Below are 27,932 nucleotides of genomic sequence, written 5' to 3'. Positions count from 1 at the left end.
TACAAACATTTAGATGCCAAATATAATACTAACTGTGAACAGACGATATAGACCTGCATTGTATTTGAAAGGCGATTTATGATAAAACCAAAGGACATCAAGCATATCAAAGCCGCTAATCTGAGTATATTTTTTAAGGGTTTATTTCATCAAAAGCACTCTTCTGTAGCTAATTAACTTTTGATGAGGCCAAATTACCTGTATTCATCAACTCAAAAAATCAGTTATTTCAAATGAGACGTGCTCACAAAAATGTTGTTCATTAGTTAGCTCATCAAATTTGCAGTATAAGTTGTACATTTGTTCAAATTTCAGGCCATAATTAAAGCTTAAAATTAACCACCTACGTTATAGACCTCTTGCATCTCTTGATATATCGAGTCTGTGGGGTCTGTTTTTATCGCAACGAATCGCCCTAGATAACCACCCAACTAGATTTGAGTCTCATATAATCTTCAATTAAACATTTTTTCCAGAGCATCCCAGTGAAACTACTCTTGAAATCCCTTGATAAGATATTGCTTGGATTTTTGGCAAGAAACTTTCGAGATGTGCAAATTTGCAAGATGATGATAAATGAGCTTAACAAGATCTTTCTAAGGCAACTAAAATTTTGTCAGTATCGTGCATGACTTGGCAAGATCTATCAACTTTCGTTTCACTGGGATATGAATATAAGTAAATACCTCATTTTGACCTAATTTTTCTTAGCTCTCTCTCTCTCTCATCTGTCTTAGCTCAAAACAATACCAGAGTGTAACTAACTGTTGTACTTGAACAAGGAGAGAATTCTGCCGTACCTTGATGAGGTCTTTTTCTAGGTATTCAAGCAGCATGTATGATAGGAACTCATCCCAGTCCACAGTACCATCGCAGTTAGTGTCGACTTTCATGAACAACTTCTCTAACTCCCTGTCATCAGTCTTAGAACCCAACACCTTCTTCATCGCCACTGAAACATCCCTTCTGTTTAATTTGATTATTCAATGGTTATAGATGAGGTGTTCACAAAATACGAGTCTTTATTTCTATAGCCCCCGCACAAAAAAAAATATCACAGCACAGTCCGCGCTACTCCACAACAAAGCTCCCATAATTTAAATGAAATCTGTAGGCCCCCCTCCACCTCCCCGTTCCCTAATTGAGTTACTGAGCGCATTGCCCACAATATGTTCCATTGAAGTGTTCGATCCAGAAAAAAAAACACTGGCAGCAGTGAATTAACTCAACTCAACACGTCTGATTTCCAAATCAGACAACAGCGTATTAAAATGCGGCAGCAACCAGCTCATGTGCAGCGTATAAGAAAGCAATGAGTGCATAGCCCAGATACACTTGTTCAGATCAGAGATTAAAACAGAATCTCCGAAACGTGGAATTATGAGCACATTCATAAGCTTCATTGTACAGTACTTGAGAGCGCTCTTCACGGAGAGTTCGAGGTTTATAGTTCTTAGGATTAGTTTTAAAAATTCACTAGCTTATGTTGCTGGTTCTTGTGGCTCCGTGGTTGAACCGAGTAAGTAACGTCACAAGCAGAACTCACTCAAGATTTGCATCCACGTCATCACGAAACGGTCAGTTTCTCCATCAAGAAGGCATCAAATTCTATTTACATTCAACTCTTGCTTTTGCAGCAAGATTTCATTAAATATACCTCCCTTTCATTAAATATACCTCGATTTCATTAAATATACCATCATTCAACACACCGCTCGCCTCTATAGGTCAGAAGACGTAAAGATTCTACCTGAAGTGAGGATTAAAATTTCTGCAGAGTCTTTTTGGTGTTTAAACACATTAGAGCTGCTAATTCATTGCAATACTCTTTATTTAATTTGAGGCCTCTGTAGGAGTGTGTTAGTAACCTTTGAACTCGTCGATGTCCAGTCCCCCTCCTCCATCCTCGTCTGCTTCCTCGAATATTTCCTGCATCCTAATGAGATCCTCTTGACCTGTCTCCTGATCTATGGAAGAGCCACTTGTCTGTTGACTACCACCACTGCCTCCCCCTCCTGTAAAAAAACTTAAAATTTTGATATTTTTTCTACAACTTGGCTCATACGTTGCAGCAGTTTACAATTTAACAGTTTTCTTATCTGATCCGAATCGAGACTTCAAAAAACTTTCAAACACAAATGTAAAAGGTTAGATTATTTGCACGTGCGTGGTTGGCTCCTAAAGCAAAATCTGCAATTCAAAAAAAGTTATAAAAGATTAAATTCATACTGTGTTTTTGCGTACTGGTTGATACTTGTTGCCTGACTGGAAGTGTTTTGGGTCTATTGGGCATGCTTGTCCCCCAGTGAGATTGTTCCTGTTTTGATAGTAATTGACTGCTCGTGTGTTTGTTCTTAAGCAAAGTTACGATCACATTACCCCCCCCCCCGTTTTTGTTATTCATTAAGATTAAAACAACATAAGTTAAAGTTACCTGTATTAAGCCACCCTACTTTAGTTTCTGATATTGAGCAATGGAAAACCTATACAAAAATCAGCAACCCCAAGATATTGCAAGACGAATTTGAATCCAATTTGAAAGAAGTTTTTCTCCTTATCAGCAGTGAAATTAAAGATCTGTTGTTATATAAGAAGCTAATCTTTTTATTCGAAAAATAAGAACGAGAAATGGGAAAGAGAAAAAGTGAAAAATTGAAAGCCTCTTCAGTTCAAGAGTAGATATTTCTTGCTTTGGCGAAAACAGTGTGTTATCAGACAACTTAATTGAAGGGAACCAATCCTCTGGATTAACAAAGTTAATGTGCAACTTGACAGTTGATGACTGTGACCCCCCATTTTCAAGTTCCTGTTGATACAGTGCTGTTTTATCCTGGTAAAAAAGACAAACTGTTTAAGATAAATATCAAAAGTCACAAAAACAACAAAACTGAGATCACTCATACAAGATCATACAATTTGGGACCGAATTTTGATGAAAGGGTCTGCTTACAGTCCATATGGGCAAACGCTCCATTTATCTCCTTACTGTCCAACAAAAAAATTCCGCGCGATATAGCAGCCCGCATTGACGAGATAGATTTGATTGGCGAAACAGAAACAATTTCAAATAGCACAGAGGGCAGTCTTGGTGCATAAAACATGAATCCTATTGAACTGCCAGACTTGCAAGCAATTTGTAAGACACAGATTCCATCACTACGGTACGTACCTGTCAAGTTTCGACTCAGTTGGTTGAAAGTTTTCACCAGAACAATCGAGGGGTGTGTCTCAGAGCCAAACAGCACAGAAAACAGGAAGAAGCCGTTTGCCATTAGTAAATGCATATTGCGAGCATCTTATAGGGGTGGAAAGAAACACACACAAAATCATGAAAATTTAGTGTCGAAAAGTTTGAGCGCTGGAAAGTTGGTAAACACGCTGAACTTTGGTATGAAGCTGCATCGGTCAAGCAATCAAGAACAACCGTTAATGATACAATAGAAGCACTTGCAGCTCGTGCTAAGACGCTGTGCCTCCAAGGCTTATTAGAGAGAGCAGCAATTTCTCACATTAGATGGAATAGCGCCAAATAATAAGCAAACAATCAGAGAGCTTAAAACCCTACATCCTTTGGAAGAAGAACCTCGGCTGCAATTTCAAGACTACAGCTCCCACGCGCATCAGTTTGATTAGCCAACTGCATTTCGCCAAATATAAGCCTTCCCCATTTTTTCAGCTGCTGGTCCATCTAAAATGTACCCGAAAAAATTTTGCAGGCACTTAGTTGCGCAACTCCTGATTAATCTAAACAGCTAAACAAGCAAAATGAAGCTGATGAATTTGGCCAGCAGAGGTCAGCTCCCTCTTTCAGTGTTACCAGTTTTTTGCAGTGCTTTCTTAACTGTTTCAAAGTAATTAAAAGGAGGTGTGTGTCCTATAGCTATGGATGAGGTGTTGCGACGTTTGGTTGCAAAATGCATAGCCAAACAAACAATATCGGAGTCGGTCGAACTCTTCTTGTCTAAAAAAAATTGGTGTAAGAATCAAGGGTGGAGTATCATACTTGCAACCAAGATGACATTTAAAAAATTGCAGTTTTCACAGGATGCAGATTTTTTACAGCTCAATTTCAAAAATCCCTATAATTCTACTAAAACAAGTCAAATTCTGAAAGCAGCGGTCACTTTAATGCCAAATCATTTGCCAAATTTTGCCACCCACGGCACACTCATCTTTATTATAGCAAAAAATCTGTAACAAGTCAGTCCGCAGGGCTACAAGGAGATCACTTGGGTCCTCTGTTGACCTTTTGACCTATAATAGAAGAGATTGAATCAAAAATACGTAATCTTACCAAGCACTGTTGGTACCTTGACGTTGGTATTATTGCTGGAACAGAAACCGAACTTCACGCGGCTCGAGATATTTTGATTGTTTTGGGCAAAACTTGCGGGTTAGAACTCAATGGAGACAAATGAGAGTTCTGGTCAAAAAGAGTTCTTAGCACGACTGATAGCAGAATTAAACAAAACAGTAGAGAAGGACTCAAAATACTGGTTGCTCCTGTTGGATCCCCCAGATTTGTAGCTTCCTCGATACAGAAGCGTGTTCAAAAGATCGAAAAGCTAATGGAGAGCCTGGAGTTTATAAACGACTCACAGTTGGAATTCTACGTAGCTCCCTGGGTGCACCAAAAATTGTGTACTCACTGTGCTGCAATAAACCATCAGAGGAAGCCGTAAAACTTTTGAGGAGTTTAATTCGCTTCAAAGGACAATTTTCGAGGATATACTGGAATCAGTTTTGTCCAATGAGTCATGACATCAGGCATGTTTACCTATCAAAAAGATAAGACTGGAATTGGAGTCCGACAAGCATCTGACCAGATAGAAGCACTCTATATTGCTTCGGTATCGCAGTCTGCTTCATTGTTAGAGCTTATAACTGGCTAAAGTCGATCATGTTTTCATCAAAACGATTGATGAACTAAACGGTTTGTCAATATCGCAGCTTACTCAAAGCGAAACACAGGAAGCCCAAAACGCAGTCACTCTCCAAAAATTAATTTAAAACCAGACAATTAAAAGAGAAAAAGCTTGTTTATCGTCACTCTCTCTGCCTCAATTTGGAGCCTGGTTATCAGCAGCTCCCATACCGGCTCTCGGTCTCCACTTCCTGCCAAATGAGTTTTGTGCAGCTGTGAAGTACATGCTGGGAAAAAAGTGGATGCAAAATTATATCCGCCTGATACCAGAAAAACCTGATACCAGAAAAAAAATCCAGACCTGAAGATGTTTATTTACCTTGTTGTTCTGCTGGACAGCCAGTAGCTCTGGATGTAACCATTACCTACCTACTGCAACCCAGTTTTAATTCAAATGCGGCAAGGAAGTCTGATTGTGCCCTGAGAGCTGCAGAAGACATGAAATTTGAGCAGTATACGCACAATGTGCCAACTCAGGTGTTCAATTCATTCCTATGGCTTGTGGATCATTTGATGGACTCTCTGATTTCGTGAGAAAGACTTTGAAGCGAATAGCTCTCATCACTGACAACAGGAGTTTGTAATCAACTGGTTTGTCTGTTGTTTTCAGCAGGCTTGCTCAATCGGTCTCAGTCACACTAATGCGCGAAAACGCTATTATGTTGATAGGAAGAGGTGTAGACCTGTGAGCCAGTTGCAATCAAAAGAAGCCGCTTCAACGTCTCATGACCTCTGATTGTGTGAGGCAGAGCTCTTTCGCATTGTTGGGAGATCTGACGAAGGCCTTGTTTGAGTTGGTACAGCCTCACATGGAGAATATGATGCCAATTCTGGCTGAGAATCCACAGCCCGGACTCGTTTCTATACGAAACAATGCTACATGGGCAATAGGAGAAATTATCATGAAATTGGGTTCGGCGATGGAGTCATTTGTACCTCTGTCCCTTCAGCAGCTGATTGAGACTGTGAACAGACATAACTTACCTAAGACCTTAATGGAAAACACAGCAATCACACTTGGGAGAGTGGGTTACGTGTGCACTTCTGCAGTGTACCCCCAACTCCAACATTTTATCAGGCTCTGAGAAGCATCCGAGACAACGAGGAGAAAGACATTGCCTTCCGAAGACTCTGTTCCATGATTTCCTTGAACCCTGTTGGCATTTTAGCCGGCTTTATTTTTTGTGATGCCATTGCCTCTTGGGCCAACCCGAAACAAGATCTCAAACAGATGTTCCATATGATATTAATGGGCTTTAAAAATCAAGTAGGCGACCAGAGCTGGGCAAAGTTTGTGTCTCATTTTCCGGCACTTTTCAAAACACGACTGGAAAGCCACTATGGAACTTTATCATCTGCAGAGTCAATCAATACAACACAGCAACAGCAACAAACATCACATCACGTCCACTTGAACAAATGCAAAGAAGGTTGCTTTTCCTAATTCATCTTTGTATCCGCAAAAAAAACTGTAAAACTGGTTTGGCTGTCATAAAACCTCGATAAGCCTGACTCTTAAAACGTTTCAAAAGGTTTTAAGTAATTAGTTCATTTAAGCGAAATCATTTGCAAAACATGCACGGGTGGTTACTGATTAAACGACCAGAAAGTCATAAATTAGGATAATTATGAAATTAGGATCGAATCATCCTTAACTTGGTATTGCATATATTCATTCAAGGATCAAATTTGGTTTCCTGTTGATATTACAAAAGCTGAAAAGACTTCCTCCTTATCAAGCACTAGTCATACATGCTTTTCATTTTATTTCATCATGTTAATCAAACAAATATAATCTATGATCAAAACTTCATGATTTTTTATGATTTTTGAAGCCAAACGTTTTGCTTCACTATGATTCTTGAGTTTCATCGTGCCAAACTTGATTTTGAGGATAAATGCGGTTATAAATCTGACAATTGTAAGCTTTTATTTAACAACCATACAAGCTCTTAAACAACAAACACTTAATAAACAATAAAAGAGTACAATTTCTATCTCTTGGTGTCTTACTACAAAATTCTAAACAAGGCAAATTAACAAAAAAACGAAAAGACAGAACCTTACGGTATACGTTATTCCTCAATCATATATAGAAAGCGAAATTGAAAAAAAAAGTTTAATTTGAAATTCTGCTCTCGATAAGTTTTCCAATGATACCACTCAGAACTCTGTATGATGGATATATCAATCGGCCAAAATTGTCAGGTCAAAAAAACCTAGTTGATCAAATAACTCTTCCCCCACTAAAGTTGTTCGGAACAATTACCGTGACTAATGTACGTTTCTAAGCCAAAAATTGAAAATCAAAGGAATGTGTAACTATTGCAATCAAATTGAATGACTCATACAAGCTAAAACAATCAACAGCTTATTATAACTTTTGTGCCCGGCGTGTTCCTGTTTTTCGCTTCCGTTTCAGAATAATTGTCATGATGAATTTTGACATGGCCATTTTGTCGTATGACAATGGTGCATCTAAAATCATTTCTGAAAACAACATTAATGTCAACTGTATGACTAAAAATTATTAAATTTTTAACAATTGGAAGAAAACTTAAAAAATTCTTCTCATATTTATAGATTGTTTGATCAAAGCTTAAGGAGATTTCACAAAAGGAGACGTGATTAATTTAGTTTGAAACAAAACCTCATTCGAACATTATTTCGTTATTGATTTTGTTCTTGTGAAATTATTGTGCATTGAGGAGATGGCGGAAAAACAAAAAAAGTGATATTGTCGTAGTTTACTTCAGGTAGGTAACTATTTTCAACGTTTAAGTTCAATATATTTTCATATAAATTGTAAACATTTCACAAACTGTGCTAACATTTCATTTAATTTTTTGGTAACATGCTCTATTCAGTTGACCTCAAATTACTCAAAAAGTTTTGTATAAATTAAGTTCCCATTAAATGAATTTTGTGAAAAAAAATTTCAAATTTGATGACAGGCAAGCTAGAGACGCAAATATTGGTTCAATTTTCAATTTTATCTGGCTTATCTAATTGGCCTTTCTGTTTCGTACCCAAATCCACAAGTTCAAAAAAGTATAGAACGTAGCAACAAGCTTTTCATTATATTTTCCCTGGCAATCTACTTTTATCGCAAAAGTAAAAAAAAAAGTGGTAGTATACAACTATAGCTGCTCAAAGCTTCAGATTCACCTATGCAATAGAAAAAGATTGTATCAACTGAGAGGTTATGATTTAGGACTTAAACTGTGAAACAAAAATTGGTACAACTTGCTTGCCATGTCATGCAAGATCTTCATAATTCTTGACACAAAAGAAAAAAGTTTTCCAGAAAATTCAGATGAAGAAAAAGTTTCTGGAAACAATTTTAGCAGTTGAAAAGGGGAAACTTTGATCAGTAGTGGTTTAGGCATTTTTTGCTACAGAGTTGCTGAAGTGGCTCTACATAAAGCTTACAGAACGTAAACAAAAAAGAAAAGCATGAATCAAGAAGCTGCGTCAGTTGTAAACCCACTGATCGCTAACAAATTGGATTTTTAAAAAAGCTTCCGCAAAATTTTTTGTATTCTTATACAGTTTTCCTGAAAGAAATGCAATTCCTCGGTTCATTTTTAGCCATTCAAGGATTCTTATTGCTGTTGATTTTTAATTATTTAAAATATCTTGTAGATATATTTAGCAATGTAGACTATGTTCAGACTTTGGTTTTTTATCAGGCCCTACTGCGACCATTGTCCAGACTATCGTGCGACCGGAATACTTTCCCGACCCTGTAATTTGGGTCGCACAATGAACCCCGAGTGAGTCCTTTTTGATGTTGAAGTTGGTGTGTATTACCATATTATGTTTAAATTTCTCTTGGTTATCTTGTCAATATCTTGTTTCTTTCTACGCAATCAAAAATCTTGCAAGCTTGTTAAATTTTTAGTGTTTTCTTTCATTTTTTAATGTAGCACGGCGATATCTTAGCAAGATTTCCGTGTTTTAATATGTTTCGATCAGGGTACCTCACTGCGTAATCAATTAGCAATTTCAAAATTCAAGTACAGTTTGTAGAATTTGAAAAAAACTAGGGTGGGGGAAATTCCTTATTCAAATCCCAACAATTGTAATTATCTAAATTTTCGTTAAAACAGAGAACTAGAGTAGTGGTAACTTCAAGTGCCTATTATCCTAAAATAACAGAAAGGGGTATACCAGGCCCTTCTATTACTCCTAAGATTCAGATTGGAGGCAGTCGTTTGTATTAAACAGTAATTATAAGGTTCGATTGAGAGTTGTCTAACCTCAGCTAAGACCTAAATATATGGAAAAGAAAACAATTATGAAATAGGTGGCACTATAATTGAGAAGTATACCAAGTTCCCAATACAACTATTTAATACTAAGAGATCAATCTAAGATCCTAAAACTACTAAGAGTGAAGATGAAGGGAAGCTCGTCGTAGTTCACTCCACAACCCAACCAGACGAGTATTAATCAACTTGAATAGAACACTAAGACATTGCCCATCAGGTACTTCAGGCTACTGCAGACCGTGATAATGTCTACCTGGTTCGCCATTCCATACTAAATGGGTTAACTTAGCTTGCCAAGTCGTCAACGATCAGGCAGCCCTGACCTCAGAGTGGCTTTCACTATTCAGTCTCCTAAAGGAGCGCGGCCGATTAATACTCTCAGAAGCACTCGTCTTGAAGGCGTCTGTAGTTCCCCTCTCCAAAGTCCAAGTCCCGGGAAATCTTAACTTAACCTAATAGTGATTGATCTCTGTAAAACCACCTATGTATACTAAGATAGATATGTTAAGTTCTGGTTTAATGTCAATTCATAACACTAAGAAATTACTTAACTTAGAAATTAAAGATTGCAAAGTTACCACAGACCTTATTCCTAACTAAATCAAAGTTATATTCAACCAAGGTGTGTTCTCAAAAAGTCTCCAACCTATTTTCTATTTCTCTATTCGATCTCTGAGTCTACACCGACTCTATCGAATAATCCTAAGAAGTTAGAAGAATCGAAACTAAGGAAAGACTATTACCGCTGAGAATAACGAGGATTGTATAATAAGCAGTGAATTTAGAATCAGGCAACTGGGTTAAGAAAACGGCTCAAAAATCAGCCCTATTTATACTCATTATCAATGCGAACAATCAAGATACAATACTAATCTTAGCACCATGATTTATAGTGGGGGTCGTACGGGATACCGAATATGGTTTACTTCTACAAAATTCCTAGAAATCATTCGCGAGGAATACCATTTATAGAATGCATTTGCACTTTTCTAAGAATTCATTCACACTTCCAGAGATATCAAAATCAGTTAAAACATGCTGAGGAGAATAATCTGACTTTAATAATAGCTATCTAGAATCATCATTTTGAATCGAATATTGGTTAACAGTACCATTTCTCAAAGATTCGTTTATATCAAATTGACTTGAATCAATTTGCTCTTGTCTTGATAAAACTGGTAAGTTAAATTTTCTAAGTTTTAATACTATAGTTTGAATCAAGATTAATTTCGGATTCGGTTTATACGCGTCAAATATTAAAGGTTAGTTTAACTTTCTACGTTTCTAAGTTTATATATTCTACACTTCTCCCTCGGACTCAACTATTCTCCTGAATAGTTATAGATTACCTCAAGTGATTAGCGCCAATATGTGAGATACACGGTATTATGAGATTACAAGAAAGGTACAACACTCATTAAAATGTGGAAGACTCTAGTTTATTCTGTTCCCTGACCCTACAAAGTAACTCTGTGTGCTGTGTTGGGTGTATATTTTCCCCTGATTCTTCATTGTTATCTTCACGACAAGGTTGTTCCTTTTGTTTAGAGCATAATTTTTTGTGTTTCCATAGTAGGAAAGCTGCTGTAATACAGATAGTTGAAATCCATAAAAACAGTCCCAGAAAACTTATCACATTATTGAACGTTCCACCGGCTGCGTTTTTTATTGATTGCCTTTGACTGTGCTGGTGAAACTCCCGTACTAATTTTCTGATAGTTCCGGTGTCTATTTCTAGTGGTGGTTTTGCTTGTAGTTCAACTTTTACATGTTCCAATACTTTTCTTTTGTAGTCAAATGTGGCACTTAGTGAGTTCAGATTGTGGGTTTCTGGGGTTGGCAAGGTAAATGCTTCCTCAAGTAAGGGGTTGAGGCTTACCTTCATGACAAGCCCAGATTCGTTCTGACAACTGTCTGTCGAGGGACGAAGAATCAACCTTCCGTTAGGTATTTCAATTCTCCCGTTACAAGAAGGTTGTACGATGCAACTCTGACATCCTCTCAATTTACTGCTCTGTAACGTGTTTTCTGCGATGTCAGTTATCCAGTATTTTGTAAATGCCGACAAAATAAGGAATTTTGAGTGCGCCAGATAGGTTGCCGTAGGTATTATTGGTAGATGAATGACATCAAATTTGCAAGTTTGTAAAACAGCTGCCTCGTGACCGGAAAACAGACTGATCAGGCAACCAGCTTGTTGGTTTCCAGTCATTGGGAAGGGTTGTTCGCAAAGTTTCAGTCGTTTCGAACCTTGACAGGAGAGAATCTGTGTTTCATCAACTTCGGCAAAGTTTGTCGTAGCTTCCGAGACGACAAGCAGTTCATGCTCGAGTACAAGCACTGAAGCTATGGTTGAATTTGTAATAGGTTGCGGAAGGGGCACTCCTTTAAAGACCTTATGGATAGGGCTTTGACTTGACATAGGGATTTCGATTTTCAATAGGAGTCCATTGTTTCCAATAAAAACATTACGAAGTAGCTCAAGTTCATAGTAAAGACTAACATGCTGGAGTGGTATTGACATCGTCTTGCGATGGAATCAGAGGGGTTGTAAAATTTGTCGTAGTTTGTCTGGTTCAACAAGTCTTGATGGTATTCTTCCGTTCGACAAGTCCTGAAAAGCCTCTCGAACTTTGCTATTGAATTGCTTCAGCTCATATTTGAAGGATTGCACTTCCGAATGAAGAGATACTAGCGCGAAGGAAACGTTATTGATCACAATTTGTGTTTTGAGAAAGAAGGTGAACACGTCGCTCCTCTTGTGGTCGCAGACTTGGGCCTGCTGTACTTGTTCCATATCTTGTTCAAGATTGTTAACAGCGTTCTCTACGGTTCCGAAGTTCCCAGCCGTATAGTTCATGATAGTTTTCATTTGTTCCTGCTGTTTTAAATTTTCGTTGCCCAGGATGTGTATTGTGTTGTCTGTGTCGCTTGTTAAATGGTGTAGCTTGTACTCCATGCTGTCTAAGTGACTTGCAATTCGCCGCATCTTTTCTTCTGAGTCCTGACAAAGATGGAAGATGGAGAGCATTTTGCAAGCTGTTTTTTCTACTATGGGCTCCAAAACAAGTGCGGCAGCAGCTCCCGCTGCAAGCAAGGTTATTGACCTTCTCTTCCTGTTCGAGAGCTTTGAGTTTGCAAAAATCTTCACATCTCGAATCAGCGGTGTCCTGTCTTCTTCGATCTCGGAAATATCTTTTTGTAGTGACGTGATCAGGGTATTCTGACTGTTTTCGACGATGCCGTTTAACTTTTGGTTATTGCAATATCCCCATTGCGCCTCTTTCCACACACGAGTCTCCATTTCCTTCAGGGTTTTTGAAAAGTGTTTAAATGCGCTCCAATTGATGTCCAAGGGTTTTGGAAAGGGCACTGCAATTTCGATCAATTCAATTGAATCAGCCAGAGCAATCGGAGTCTGTGGGACAAACGCAATGTTTGCTCGGGTTGTTACTTCTGCTAGAGTCAACCGGATAACAAGAAAAAGATAGCACCACTCCACTAAATACTTGCAAAGCTAGAAAAACTGCACTTGAAGCGAAAAACTTTTTCTATACTGAGACCTAATTTTTTTTTATTATTCTAGTTTGTTTCATATTGTTCTTTTTTTAAAAGAATTATTATTTTTTTTAAAACTAAAACTAGGCTATTAATGAATTGCCTTTTTTCCGGTTTTTTTTTAATACCAAATTTTCTTATGCTTATTTCTAATATTTTTGTTGTTGTTTGAAAATCTAATTAAACCTTAAAAAAACTCAAATTAAATTCAAATGCAATCTGGAATCCGTTTCGACCACTGTTTTATGCCTAAACGTTTTCTGAAGTCTTAATCGCGACTTTTTTTAAGGAAAATTTTGATACTTTTATTTTTGGTTAGCTACAAAAAAAGGAGAAAAATTTTATTAGTCCATAGTGATTATTATTAAAAAAGCGTTCAAAGTACATAATCTAGAAAATTAGTTTGTTCCTGGCTTAAGTCTAAAGTCGAGTTTGTTATGATGATTCGTCATAGGTGCTCAGATCAGGGTTTCATTCGTCATCGATTCCGTATCTCTTGGGGAATCGTTTTGCTCGTTTTGGACGTCCTTCTGTTTCTGAGATCAGACATGGGCTCGGTGTTTCAAGGTTGAGTGTTGTTGGTGCTCTCTTTACCCCTTTCAATTTATGAGGTCTCTGCATGTCCATGAACTCCGTGTTGATAGTCTTCTCGGGAGTAGTGTTCAGTTGATGCGTTGTCTCTGGCAGGTTTGCAAGTTCAGAGACTGAGGGTGAAGTCTCCAGTTTGGCCCCTGTCATGTCCTTTCTCCCATCAGGTGCGGTCAGTTCGGTTGCCTGCGTTTCTTCAACATCCTGGGTCTTGTTGTCTACCTCTTCTCTGACAGATGGAGTTCTCTCCCGTTCCTCAAACAGGTTGTGAAAGAAGTCATCTTCTTCCTCCATCCATCTGTATCTTTCCAAGTTTCGAGGGAGAGCCCTTCGTGCAGATTTCCTCGAGAAGAATCCCGAATTTGCTGTCTCCTCCTGGTCATCCACTTCTCCAGCTGGTGGCCGTCTTCCTGGTGCTGGGCGAGTGAGGACTCTGTGTTGATCAGTTTCTTCTTTTACGGGTTTCAGTCTGTTATAATGTACAATCTGCCATTTGTTACAGGTACCCGTTTTCGATATTTTATAGTGCACATCAGAAGTTTTCTCTAACACAATGTAGGGGCCGTCCCACGGCAGAAAGAACTTTCTCGATTTGGCTTTGTGGGGAGCGAAAAACCAGACGCGATCACCGTTGCTGTAGCTTTCTCCAAAAATTTCTTTACGATATCGGTCTTTTTGTCTCTCCTGGTTGCATCCCAAAGTTTCCCTGGCGTTCATGTGGGCTTCAAGAAATTGTTCCTCTAGCCATCGGGTGAATTCGTAACTTTGGATTTTGTGACCTGGTGCTTTGGGTAGAAGTAGGTCGATTGGGTATTTGCACTCTTGTCCGTATACCAGAGAAAAGGGGGTATGACCTGTTGTTCTGTGCACTGTTGTGTTGTAGACGAAGCTCAGATATGGAAGCATTTCGTCCCAAGTGTTCGGATTTCCAGCGCAGTACTTCAATACAACATCAGCAATGACCCGATTGTGTCGCTCAACCATTCCGTTGCCTTGAGGGTGGTAAGGTGAGGTCTTTGTTTTCTCCATTCCAAACAGCTTGCAGAGTTCCAAGATCAATTCACTGCAAAAATTTGAGCCCTGGTCAGTGTGAATTGAGTCCGGGGCCCCAAACATAAGAATCCATTTCTCCACGATTGCTCTTGCCACGATTTCAGCATTTGTGTTTTGTAAAGGTGTGCTAACTACGTAATTTGTGAAGTAGTCCGTGAGTACGAGAATATATTTGTACCCTCCTTTTGTTTTCGTTACTGGACCCAAAATGTCTGCGGCAATTTTGTTGAAACGAATTCCGACGTTGATCGTTTGCAAGGGTGCTCTCCGTTTCTTCCCAGCTGTGGATCGCGACTGACAAGTTAAGCAGTTCTCACATTTCCTCTCGATCTCTTTTCTCATGTTTGGCCACCAGAATCGTTGCCTGGCTCTGTCGAGTGTTTTCTGAAACGCAAATTGTCCTCCACTGATCTTGGAGTCATGTAGTTGTTCTAACACTTTTTCTCTTAGACTAATGGGCACTACAAACTGTCTGATATTTGTATTTGTTCCCTCCACAAGCCACTTCCAGTATAGAACTCCATCTGCAAGTTCCAGTTGTTCCCAAACACTCCAGAGTGCCACCGCATCTTCCCCGGCTGCAATAGCTGCTGCTTTCTTCAAGTTGAGTTTGCCAAGTGATGTTTGAGTACCATTCTCGTTTGCGTTGGCCCATTGAAAAACGAGTTTTATTGCAGGGTCCTGCGCTTGATGTTCGCTTGCTGCTTCTCTGCCCTCCTCCAGGATAATTTCCATTGATGCCTCTTCGTTTTCGGGAATGTTCAACTTGAGTCCATCTGAACAGCCAGGGTTTGTAGTCATTCGAACTCTTCCACATTTGGTATTGCTTGGGGAGTCGTTCTCCTTGACAGCTGCACAATTTTCGAGCTGGGTTTCGTTGGGGTAGTTGCTGTCTTTGGTCATCCCCGGATTCCCATAATACTCAGTTTGGCTGGTGTAATCACTCTCCTCGTCGGTTGACCAGCTGAGTCCAAATTTGCCTCTTGATGCCCGCTCTGCCAGTGCAGCTTCAAAAAGTTTTTGGAAACTCATTCCGTAGGGAATTTCGTATTCGTCCTCGTCGTCGCTTTCCTGCTGCTGAGTTTTATTTTGTTGGAGCAATTCGGAGTCCGCGTTCTCCAGTCCGCAATCTGAATCTGTGTCCGTTTCTATCCATTCTGTAGTCCCATCTTCGAACTCGTGCCTGGTGAACGTAAGAGTTTTTGCCATTTGAATTTTGGACAGTGGTTTAGTCTCTGAAGAACATGGATTAAGTTCCAGCGAAGTCAACATTTGGATATGGCCCAGAGCTTCGCTCAAACTTTCAGCGGGGGGGGCAGTCGCCAAACATCTCTTTCTTCTCCTCCTCAGTCAGTTCGGGTGTCTGGCTACACTGTCGTGAAAGTCCGTCCGCATTTCCATGTTTTTCGCCAGGGCGATGAACCACCTGGAAGTCAAACTCTTGGCGTTTTTGTAGCATTCGAAAGATCATTCCATCGTTGTTTTGCCTGAACAGCCATTGAAGTGAAGCATGGTCCGTTCTCAACACGAATTTCGTACCCCATAGGTATGGCTTGTACCATTTCATTGCCTGAATTACAGCTCGGGCCTCTCTTTTCGTTGTTGAATATTTACATTCTGCTGGCGATAGCACTCTGCTTGCATAAGCAACGGGATACTCAACACCATCTATGACATTTGAAAGTACTGCGCCCAAACTGTTGTCACTTGCGTCTGTGTCCAGCACGAATGGTGAGTTGTAGTCCGGATGAGATAAAACCGTGCTTTCGATCATTGCAGTTTTTAGACTCTCGAAGGCGGCTTGACAGTCTGGTGTCCAGGTGAATCTCCTATTCTTCTTCGTGATCTCGTGTAAAGGTTTGGCTATTCCTGCGAAGTCGTTCACAAATCTTCGATACTAGCTGCAGAATCCAATGAATGATCTCACTTCTGTGACGTTTTCCGGCCTTTTCCACTCCTTTAGGGCTTTGATTTTTCCCTCGTCGGGTGATATTCCTTCGGCACTTAATTTGTATCCTAAGTACGTAACTGAGTTTTGGTACAATTTGCATTTCTTTGGCTTCAACTTAATGTTTGCTTTCCTGAGGGCTTCAAACACACTTCGCAGATGTTCCTCGTGTTCTAAGTACGTAAGTACGTAACTGAGTTTTGGTACAATTTGCATTTCTTTGGCTTCAACTTAATGTTTGCTTTCCTGAGGGCTTCAAACACACTTCGCAGATGTTCCTCGTGTTCTTCCTCCGACTTGCTGAAGACTAGAACATCGTCCAAAAAGATGAGAACAAAGCTGAAGAGGTACTCGTTAAAAATTGTTGTCATCAATCGTTGAAAAGTGCCTGGGGCATTGCAGAGTCCAAACGGTAGTCGCAGGAACTCGTAGTGACCACCATCTGGAGTAACGAATGCGGTTTTGGGTATCGCTGACTCTGCTAATGGGACCTGCCAGTATCCGGAGGCTAAATCCAGGCCCGAAAAAACCGTAGCTCCATGAAGATGATCGGGGATTTGATCGATTCTGGGTAAAGGGAAGGCGTCTTTTCTCGTCACTTCATTAAGTTTTCTAAAGTCTACACACATTCTGTTGCTGCCGTCTTTTTTCGTAACAAGTACAATGGGTGCGCTGTAGGGGCTTTTGGATGGCCGGATAATATTCCGTGAGAGCATATCTTCAACTTCTTGTTTCACAACTGCCATCTTCCCTGGCGCGAGTCAATAGGGAGCAAGTTTAATTGGTCCAGCGTCTCCCGTATCAATACCGTGTTCCACTAGCTGAGTTTGACCCAATTCCGCATCGTTAAGGGCAAAAACATCTCGAAAACAGGCAACTGTACTCAATGTCTTGAGTCCAATTCCATGATCACTTGAATCGGATTTCACTAGGTTGCAGATCAAGTTGAGCTCATCTTCTGACGTTGGTTCGAGAGGGTAGTTTTTCTCTGTTTGTAAGGGTTCACGGCCTTGTAACTCACTCTCCGCGCCGCAAACCTTGACTTGTCCGGGTTTCTCTGTTTTCCAAAGGAATGTCAAATTCACTGTACTGCTCTCTGTGCTCATCATTAGTTGCCTGGACTGGAAGTCGATCGACATTTGATTCTCTTGTAGTATGGGTGTCCCTAATATCAAGGGTACATCTGTGTCCGGGGTGACGAGAAATTCCGTCTGAATAACCATACCCGGACCGAATGCAAGGACTCCGGTGAATTTTCCTAGAATGCGGAATGGGTCGTTCGTTGCTGATAAGACTGTGTCGTGGAAGTCCGATAGTAACATTGGGGGTGAATAAAGTTTGTACGTCTGTTCAGATATAATATTCACATTGCTACCCGTGTCTATCAGCGCTCTGTGCAACTTCCCGTTCAGTTTAGCATCAACATAAACAGTAGGTCCAAAGATGCCGCTATTGTTCTCGATACTCGCACTGTTAAAAGTTTCATGTCTCTGCGCCCTCTGCAAAATCATCTTAACAACTGGCTGCGTTTCGACGCTTCCATCTTCTTGTCGTCTTGAAGCAGTGCTACGTTTAGGGCAGCGACTCGCAAAATGCCCCCAATCTTGACAATGATAGCATTATACGTTGCTGTTCCGATCCACTCTTGCAGGGCTGCGCGATGTTCTCTGGGCTGGTGCAAATTCTGTTAGAAACCGGCTCTGTGTATCTAATATCCGTTCCATGATCTGCGTGTGACGTTCCTGTTGCTCCAGTATTTTGTTGAAACTCCTGATTTGGTTTTCCATCAAGTCACTGAGTCCCATGCCAACATTGGTTGATAGGTCTCTTATTTCAGTTTTTCTTCCACTTTCATCGTCGTCAACTTGGGTCCAACGCACATGTCCCGTCCGCCTTGGTCGATATGGGGCATTCTCAACTTTCGCAATTGCTTCGAGGGCTATAGCTCTTTGGGCGGATGCATTGAAGGTGTCCGGGTCTTCCTTGAGGAGGGTGTATCGTATTTCACTGTCCAGCAGTCCATCGATAAACGCGTCTTTATTAGCTTCCTGCCTTCCTGCTGCGTTCAAGTGAGCGTTTGCTGCTTCGCCCAATTTTCGAACTCTTCGAGAGAATTCTTGAATGCTCTCCCCTTCATTTTGCTGGAGGTTCTTGAACTCGGTTCGTGCACTTCTTGCATTAGGAAAATCTCCGATTCGATTGTTGAGTGCATTGAGAACCCGCTCAATCGTCGGTGCCGGCTGTCCTTGTACTTGAATAAGGTACTGATTTGGAAGGTTGTAGTACTCGTCCAGTGCGTAGTTGTTCAAGCAAGTGGGGAGAACTGCTCGCTGCCTGGCATCGTCCCAGTTGTTTGCCTGAGCCATCGCTTCGAAATGGCGTATCCATCGCTCGAAGCAGTCGAAGTCAATTTGCTCAATTTGCTGCTGGGCGTTGTTGTTGTTTGCGTTTGCCATTTGTTTTTCAAATTGTGTTCTACGTTGATAATGTTAGTTTCTTTTTCTCGCAAAACTGTTTCAAACACTTTGCCTTCGTTTTGAGACCCCCCGTGTCAGTGATTTTGATTTTCTTTTCAAAACAGAAATCAAAAGCAAAAACTAGAAACTACGAGTTGTTGATTTGGATTCTCAGTAATTCAAAAGTTAAAACTTTTTCACTATTGTGTAAGTTAACAGTCAATTTTTGTTAATGCCGTGTTGATGTAACTTTTCTACTTGGATCAGTCTTTATTTCTTAATTTATCTTTTTTTTGTTAATACCAAAGTTTTTTTTTTGGTTTTCACTGACAGTTCGTGAGCCCGGCTCGCGATCTTTATTCTATACCCAATTACTATTTTTTTTTGCTAGTTTCTGATAAAATATCCCTCTGTGGTCGCCAATGTAGAATTTGAAAAAAAACTAGGGTTGGGGAAATTCCTTATTCAAATCCCAACAATTGTAATTATCTAAATTTTCGCTAAAACAGAGAACTAGAGTAGTGGTAACTTCGAGTGCCTATTATCCCAAAAATAACAGAAAGGGGTATACCAGGCCCTTCTATTACTCCTAAGATTCAGATTGGAGGCAGTCGTTTGTATTAAACAGTAATTATAAGGTTCGATTGAGAGTTGTCTAACCTCAGCTAAGACCTAAATATATGGAAAAGAAAACAATTATGAAATAGGTGGCACTATAATTGAGAAGTATACCAAGTTCCCAATACAACTATTTAATACTAAGAGATCAATCTAAGATCCTAAAACTAATAAGTGTGAAGATGAAGGGAAGCTCGTCGTAGTTCACTCCACAACCCAACCAGACGAGTATTAATCAACTTGAATAGAACACTAAGACATTGCCCATCAGGTACTTCAGGCTACTGCAGACCGTTATAATGTCTACCTGGTTCGCCATTCCATACTACATGGGTTAACTTAGCTTGCCAAGTCGTCAACGATCAGGCAGCCCTGATCTCAGAGTGGCTTTCACTATTCAGTCTCCTAAAGGAGCGCGGCCGATTAATACTCTCAGAAGCACTCGTCTTGAAGGCGTCTGTAGTTCCCCTCTCCAAAGTCCAAGTCCCGGGAAATCTTAACTTAACCTAATAGTGATTGATCTCTGTAAAACCACCTATGTATACTAAGATAGATATGTTAAGTTCTGGTTTAATGCCAATTCATAACACTAAGAAATTACTTAACTTAGAAATTAAAGATTGCAAAGTTACCACAGACCTTATTCCTAACTAAATCAAAGTTATATTCAACCAAGGTGTATTCTCAAAAAGTCTCCAAACTATTTTCTATTTCTCTATTCGATCTCTGAGTCTACACCGACTCCATCGAATAATCCTAAGAAGTTAGAAGAACCGAAACTAAGGAAAGACTATTACCGCTGAGAATAACGAGGATTGTATAATAAGCAGTGAATTTAGAATCAGGCAACTGGGTTAAGAAAACGGCTCAAAAATCAGCCCTATTTATACTCATTATCAATGCGAACAATCAAGATACAATACTAATCTTAGCACCATGATTTATAGTGGGGGTCGTACGGGATACCGAATATGGTTTACTTCTACAAAATTCCTAGAAATCAGTCGCGAGGAATACCATTTATAGAATGCATTTGCACTTTTCTAAGAATTCATTCACACTTCCAGAGATATCAAAATCAGTTAAAACATGCTGAGGAGAATAATCTGACTTTAATAATAGCTATCTAGAATCATCATTTTGAATCGAATATTGGTTAACAGTACCATTTCTCAAAGATTCGTTTATATCAAATTGACTTGAATCAATTTGCTCTTGACTTGATAAAACTGGTAAGTTAAATTTTCTAAGTTTTAATACTATAGTTTGAATCAAGATTAATTTCGGATTCGGTTTATTTGCGTCAAATATTAAAGGTAGTTTAACTTTCTACGTTTCTAAGTTTATATATTCTACACAGTTTGAAACAAAAAAGTGTCATCTGCGTGAAAGATACCAAAAAATAAATGTGTGTGACCCTAAAAGAGTGTTAAATCGTCGATAACAAAGCATTTTATAAAGAATAAAAACTGCACATAGTTCGTGTTCTGTATTCTCGACCTGTCTATCCCCCATATGTGGAACAATTCAATTAACCTTGATTGGCTGCCCCACTGCCGTGACTGCTGACTGCACTCATGCGACTGCTGGCACCAGTCCTGGCACTGGCAGATGTGATCTCCCTCTGGGCCATCACTGTCTTCCCAACTATCTCGTGCCACCTCAAAGACGCCTTCTCTACCTTCCTATTGCTTGCTGTCGGTCTTTTCACCTGTACGTGTGCAAGAGCTAATTTCTGTATTATGTTAAAGTTCTAAATCAGTGGTGTAAGTATTTGAACAATCCTATGGTGTATTTAGAAAACAAAGTACCTACAAGGTTGTATTTATAAGTATTTAGTATTATGTCAGGTACTAATTATCACGTTAGAGCTATAGAAACAAAAACAAGTTTTCCCGCTGACTAGACCTCTTAGTTCCTAGTATATTTGAGCATGACATTGGCAATAATAATTTGTTGAACAACATCGATTCAGATACCTTGACGGTAGCTATGACAATCAATTTTGTGACTTACAGAAATTACACTCAAAATAGTGAAGGAGCCCAAATGCTCGTGATATGTGTTTTCACGTCTTTTTGAACGCGAACCTCAGACGGGGAACCATGACACCTATGCCTTACAATTTCCACGTACAATTTCTATATTACAACTCTTGCACACTTTTTTAAAAAAGCGATATCAAGAAAAATATTTATTTAAAATTTAAACACCACAGTTTTAAATTTCAAAACAGCCACTTAAAGCAATAAAAAGTTTATTTTGCTCAATATTTTTATAAGTTATGAAAACCCTACAATTTGTTCAATTGTTCTCCCTTAAAACTGAGGGTTGACTTTCGCATTAACTTCTGCTGCCAATGAAATGAGTGAAAGCCAACTTCGAGTTACTTAAGTTAAGTTAATTTGTGGAAAAGTATCTCTCAATGTTTCTTACCTTGTTTGGTCGCATTTTAAATGTCTTTAATATCTCCACTGTTTGTCCAAATGTGATATCATAAAAATAAAAGGATTCACTCAATTTGATGACATTTTTATAATGATAAATTTTGCGAGACACATGATTACAAAATAGTGCGTGTTCACGAAATAAACAAACAACTATATTTATTATTCAATTACACGTGGGGGTGCTTTTTAACAAGACATTGAATTCCGCTGTTGCGTCTTTTTAGTGAGGAACCATAATGATTTTAGAAAATTAGTTTTAAATCTGTTGCCAATTAGTTTGCGAGCTTAATCATTTTAATTTTATCGAGCTTAATGATTTTACTACAAGTAACATTATAGGAAAAGAGGTTCAGATACAACAGAGGAGCCTTATAATCTTCTCTTTTCACGCCGAAACACAGTTCAACAGCATATTTTTGCATATTCATAGAAACGAAAAACATGCTTAATTATCCTTGTTGTTAACCACTTCCGCCTTTTCAAGCTGAAATTACTTAGTCTGTCTCAAAAAAAGGATCAAATTTCAAAATACTCATAGGTTGACTTCTGTTTAAATCAACAGAAGTATTAAATTTACCAGTTTTGAGGAAAAAAAACCAATCCGATTGTCATTAAGAAAACAACTAAAAGGGAAATAATAACGGTTGTTCACTTCGAAATTCAATTCAATTCGTAATGTATATGAAATACTTGAATTGATTGATTATTTGAAGTTAGTTGTATTAAAAATTAATCCTGGTGAAATGATATCATTACAAATCCATAGAACCAACAGTATTTCAGACTCCTCACTTTCAAGCTTTCAAGGGCAAACGCTTTCACATTTTCAATAGTTGAAAATAATGAATCGTTCTATAGCAACCTTCTAATTGTCGGACTCTAGTTTTTTCAGTTCACGTGGAATTTGTCGATACTTTCGCCCTCCATGTGAATTTTTATGAGTAGATCGGACAGCAGATAATTGTTCAATTTTAAGCGGCTGCTCTTTAACCTCAGCAGAGCCACGAATGATGGCTCTAGAGAAGGACTGAGATACCCTTTGAAATGTGAGAGCGCGTCCCTTGAATTGGTAGTTTCCGCTATCCTCTAGCAGAGCAATGCGCTGCGATGCTTCCTTTAAAACTCGGGAAGAGCCGACTAAAGCATATTGTGCACAATGTTCGATTTCAAAGAAGTCACTGTAAGTATAGGTTAGAGTATAGTTCTGGGAAGCCTAAGTCAATTAGAACTCAAAGCCGAGGGCGCTTGCGCCCGACGCTGAGATCGGATTGTCAAAGGCTTCCCAGAACTATACGCTAATTAGTTAGACCCCAATTTCCCTGTACAAAACTCAAAGAGAGAATTCAATTAAAATTTATAGTAATATTGCAATTCTCGTGCAGTGAATCAATCCAACAATTGAATAATTGTTCAACCCTCACTCTCATTGTCACTCTTTATGGTTTTTAGAAAAATAAACTATTTATAAAAACATTTCTTTATATTGACTCAATTATAGAACTTAAAAAGTCATCTTTGCAAAAGATGTTATATTTTATGACTTTTTTCCTGTTTTCAATTAATCGCTTTAATTATCTTTGAAAAGTGCATGCTTTGTCTCATGAGAAAAAATTGGTCTTCCAATAAAATTTTCCAAGAAACATGCCTTAAGGCTTCCAAGAATTTTTTCCAAACATAGCTGGCAGATTGCCAGAAAATAGCCGCAATAGATTCGTAGATCGGCAGTCTAAAACAAAACAGTAAAAAAAGACAGACCAAAAAAATCGTCTTTTCATTGAAGGCTGATCTGTTATGTTTTGATTGAAAATCTGTAAAAGTTATTGCTGCCTCTATTAGCTGATCTCAAATAACCTTCATTTAGAGTGACACACACACATTTGACCTTATCTCTTTGAATGAAAGTAAATAAAAGTCAATTTCAAAGTGAGGAAGTCATTTTTGAGAGTGAGGTAAGTCAAGTGTGACCAAAAATTTAATCACGCGCATGTACAAAAAAGCTCGCTCAACTAAGAGCGAAAAAGGACGTCACACATGCAATTCAGTTGAAATTGCATGAACGAATAAACAAAAAGTGGCTGTGACGTCATATGGTCGTAACAAACATCATGACGACGAAATAAAAAAACAAAGCAGGACAAGTCCTGACGTACAATTCAAAGAATTTTCATTGAATAAACAAAAAAACTAGACCTATAATGGACTATGTGTGAATTGAAAAAAGCATTTTTTTAAAAATCAGATCAAAAAAATAAGAAAAAAACAGAAAATCAATGTCAAAATTCCGCACGTGAACAAAAAAACCTTTAGCGAGAAATGAAAATTTAATTCAAACAAAAAACTATGCCAAGAATGAGCTTTGAATGGATTGGGAAAACCATTTAGAAAAAAAATCCGATCCAAAAAATGAAAAAAAACAGTAAAAATCAGAGTGAAATTGTCGCATGTGAACAAAAAACCACTACCGAGAACCCGAATTTTTGTTCAAATACCGTTTTCTCACTCTACTTTAAAATTAGAGCGAAAAAAATTCACGCCGCAAAACCACTCGCTTTTTCGCTCCAGTTCCTGTTGCGGCGTGACCAAAATCACTACTCCAATTTGACTTCAAAAATCATGAAAATGTCTGAACAGATCTTAAAAAAAAGACAGCGCCCCAATACAATTCAAATTCTTTGAATTGTAAAAAACCAAAAGAAGGCCAATAATAGCCCCAGCTATCGCTGTGCGGCTAGTAAAAAGTTTGCTCAGTTGATTGCTAATTTTATACCAATTTGTAAGGTTGAACGCTTCAAGACAAGTGTGAAAAGTGAGCGAAAAACTGATTAAGTTCAAAGTCTAGTGTGATATGAAACGTGAAATCTTGAAAAAATAGTGGGACGCTTGAAAAAGTATGAAATAATGACTTCTTGTTTGATCAACTTTCAAAGTTAGTGATCGAACCTAACATTATTGTTGATTGTTTTTAACAGCGAAATTTAGATCTAAGGTCATATGAAGTGAGTTGAGCAAACTGCTATGACGGGAGAAAAAAGTCTCCCGGTGAAAAAATGGTATCGGCATCAAATGGTATTGACATGTGGAGATCAAGCGCACGCTGTGAGAAATTTTTTTTAATCTAAGAAATTATATAAAATTGTTGTCCCCTCCATTGTCTGCCATAGGCAAGAGATTGTGATGTCCATAGACGGTAGGATTCGCGACCGAAAAGCGACATCGTGTACAAGTGCCAATTTATATACAGTCATTGAAAAACAAAGTCAGCTTGACTTTATTTTTCAATGAGTGTATATAAATTGGCACCTGTACACGATGTCGCTGTCTACCGTCTACGTGCATCACATTCCCTCGTCTTGAAAGGGACAACGATTTTATAGCATTTCTTAGCTTTAAAAAGTACAATTTCTCACAGCGTGCACTTGACCCCACATGTCTGTTCGACCATTTTGGATATCATTTGGTGTAAGATGAAGTCCCAGCGAAAAAAAGTGCATCTAACCGAGCTCGGAAACGGAAAAAAAACTAAAAACCCAATCTCGCTTGTCTGATCGCAGAGAGTTTTTTTCATAACGCTTTTCTTTGTGATTTCGAGAGCCCCCTGAAAGTGTTTTCGTGTATATGAATAAAATAAATGTAATCGCACATTGAAACAGATCCTTGGAAAGTTGATTTACGAGAAATTCTGACTGGTACTTTATCAAATCAATTTTTCGATGCTTAAGCGCGCCCAGAAATGCGTGATCGAATGCAAAACGCGCCAAGAAATGCGTGATCGAATGCAAAAGGAATGCGTGATCCGCTTTCGGGACCGCATGAAATTAAAGCAAGTATGATATCGGAAGACACGCTTCAGCGCATGCGTCATCGTTGGAAATTTAATTTCATTTCATGTTTTGCATGCAGTTTTACGCTATGAAAAGTTTTAATCAATTGAACTTTCATTCGCTTTGCTATTAATGTTTTTAAAATCAACTGATGGTTAGCTAATGTTTCGGCATTTCTCCGCCATTTTGCTGTTAAGCCATTAAGTACCAAACCAGATTTCAAACCAATTAGCTACTCTCAAAAGAGATTTGTAGCATTACGTCGCCAATTCGACATTTTGATCAAGCAAATTTGCTTGTGAATATCGGCATCGTCCGTTCGCCGGAATTTGAGGATCAGTGAGACAGGTTGACCGATTTGTGTCACTATTGTCCGAAATTTTATGTCAGTAACATCCGCACTAAGGTGGCTTCTAAAACTTATTAAAGGAGAAAAATGGGATATAATTGGTTCTTCTATCAAAATGCGGATCTTGTCCGTTTGTGCCCCCCAGTACGTTATGCTCCCCCCAGTTACAGAGCACGTGTCATTACATAGTAAATCATTATGTAAAAATATTGCACTTGCATCTGGGGTTTGCAAATAATATGCACCCACTAAGCGGGGGGGGGGGGGGCTAAAACGGAAAAGATCCCAAAATGCATTGACGGATAATTATAATTTTAATTCGTCAAACTTTTGAACAAAAAATAACAGTTAAAAAGTTCATGTAAAGTGAGCTGAACTTAAAGTGAGCAATAATTTTTCGTTTAATCCGTCAAGGCTTCTGAAACTCATTAATGGAGAAAAAGTGGGCTAAAAGTATTTCATATCAAAATGATGTGAGGGTTTATTTTAATAATAATTTGTCAAAGTTTTGAATATAAATTAAAAGTGAAAGTGCAGTGTTTACGATACCCCTGCTCACAAATTGCGGGCCTTGATGACAAAAAAACGTGATTTTGATATCAGTGACGCAATTTGTAAGGATTGTCCGCTACTTTATTGCAACTGCTGTCCACATTTAACCACATTTATTCTATGCGGTAAGTAGTGTCAAAATATTGTCACTCATTTTTGCAAAGGCGGACCCTGCTGAATTTGTAGGATTGGCGACTTAAGGAACAAAATCAGTCTCCGTCTCAATTGAATAATTCCAAAGTTGTAACACGTTATCTCTGTAATACTATGTCTCATCTGCATCTCGGGTACTATGACTTTTCTCTGATTATTCAGCTGCAAAAAAGCAAACCTGATTTAGGGAAACGGTTGATTTTTCCAAACATCAATCCACTGTTTACAGTGAAGTACTGTTTACTGACTTAAAATTGAGCTGCTTTTTTCCCTGTTTTTTAAACCGAAAATCAACAACAACGTGAAAAATGTTTTGTAGCTCTGCCTTAAAGCTTAGCATTCTCATGGAGTTGTTTTAAAATGTCTGATTTCCGGGATCAATTAATTGAACTCCCGTAATAGACAAAAAACGTTTCCACAGATATCAAACATAACCGACTAACGTCGGGTGAATTGCTCTCAAACGACCGGCGAGCGGTTGGCTTGGTCAGTAGCTAGCCACGGGGGGGGGGGGGTGCACCGGGGGCTGATGGGGGCAGCACTGGGTGGGGGGGGGCAAAAGCGCGGTGGGGGGGAGTGGGGGTGTCAACAAAGGGGGGGGGGTGTCAACCTCTAGGAACCGCCCCTCACACCATAAGTATAAGTATAAGTCTCCAAGACAGTTTGAGCTGAAACAGACCTGAAAGGCTCTAAGAGCACATAATGCCCGCTGGGCGCTACCTGTTTATCCCGTTTTTGAGGACGAAAAGTCAAAAGCGTCAGACGAAAAATTGGTCAAGCGAAAGATCGCATAAAAAAAGACCGACAGGACTAATATAATTGCTACAAACTTCGTTTGAGAGCAATTAAATACAAAACTTGTTTGCTATCAGGGTCCGTCAGGTAAATTTGAACATGCAACAACAGTCACGGCAAATTCTATAATAGCCTCATCATCCAACCATGTTGTATTGCCGAACTTGTTAGTTTCTTCTGAAAATCGGTGATTGCGAGGCATTTAGCTCAAAAATAAATTGCAAAAGCCTCGTCGAAATTCGAGTAAAGAAGGATATCAAGAACACTGTATTTCTTGCATCATTACTTTTTCAGATTTGTTTGGCTAGGGACTTTTTTGTTACCATCACCAGGATTTTTTTCGGACACGCTTCTCTGCTGCATTGGGAAATGAAATTTTCATCCCCGAAAACT

General features: G+C 38.9%; 1 protein-coding gene across 1 annotated transcript in view; it reads right to left on the bottom strand.

The window, feature by feature from the left end:
• The window catches only part of LOC142338070 (cilia- and flagella-associated protein 337-like), a 40,856-nt gene extending 18,862 nt beyond the window's left edge, over positions 1-21,994 (bottom strand). The window contains exons 1-4 of the mRNA XM_075387703.1: positions 21,856-21,994; positions 20,956-21,130; positions 1,869-2,015; positions 801-952 (exon numbers count right to left, since the gene is read on the bottom strand). Coding sequence (XP_075243818.1) covers positions 801-952; positions 1,869-2,015; positions 20,956-21,130; positions 21,856-21,870 — 489 coding nt within the window. The 5' untranslated portion in view covers positions 21,871-21,994. The remainder of the gene's footprint in view (positions 1-800; positions 953-1,868; positions 2,016-20,955; positions 21,131-21,855) is intronic.
• Positions 21,995-27,932: the final 5,938 nt, after the last annotated feature.

The sequence above is a fragment of the Convolutriloba macropyga genome, chromosome 4, assembly GCF_964194025.1.
Source record: "Convolutriloba macropyga chromosome 4, txConMacr16.3, whole genome shotgun sequence".
NCBI lineage: Eukaryota > Metazoa > Xenacoelomorpha > Acoela > Convolutidae > Convolutriloba > Convolutriloba macropyga.
The sequence above is the reverse complement of the archived record's forward strand: the minus strand, read 5'-3'. Positions and strand labels throughout refer to the sequence as shown.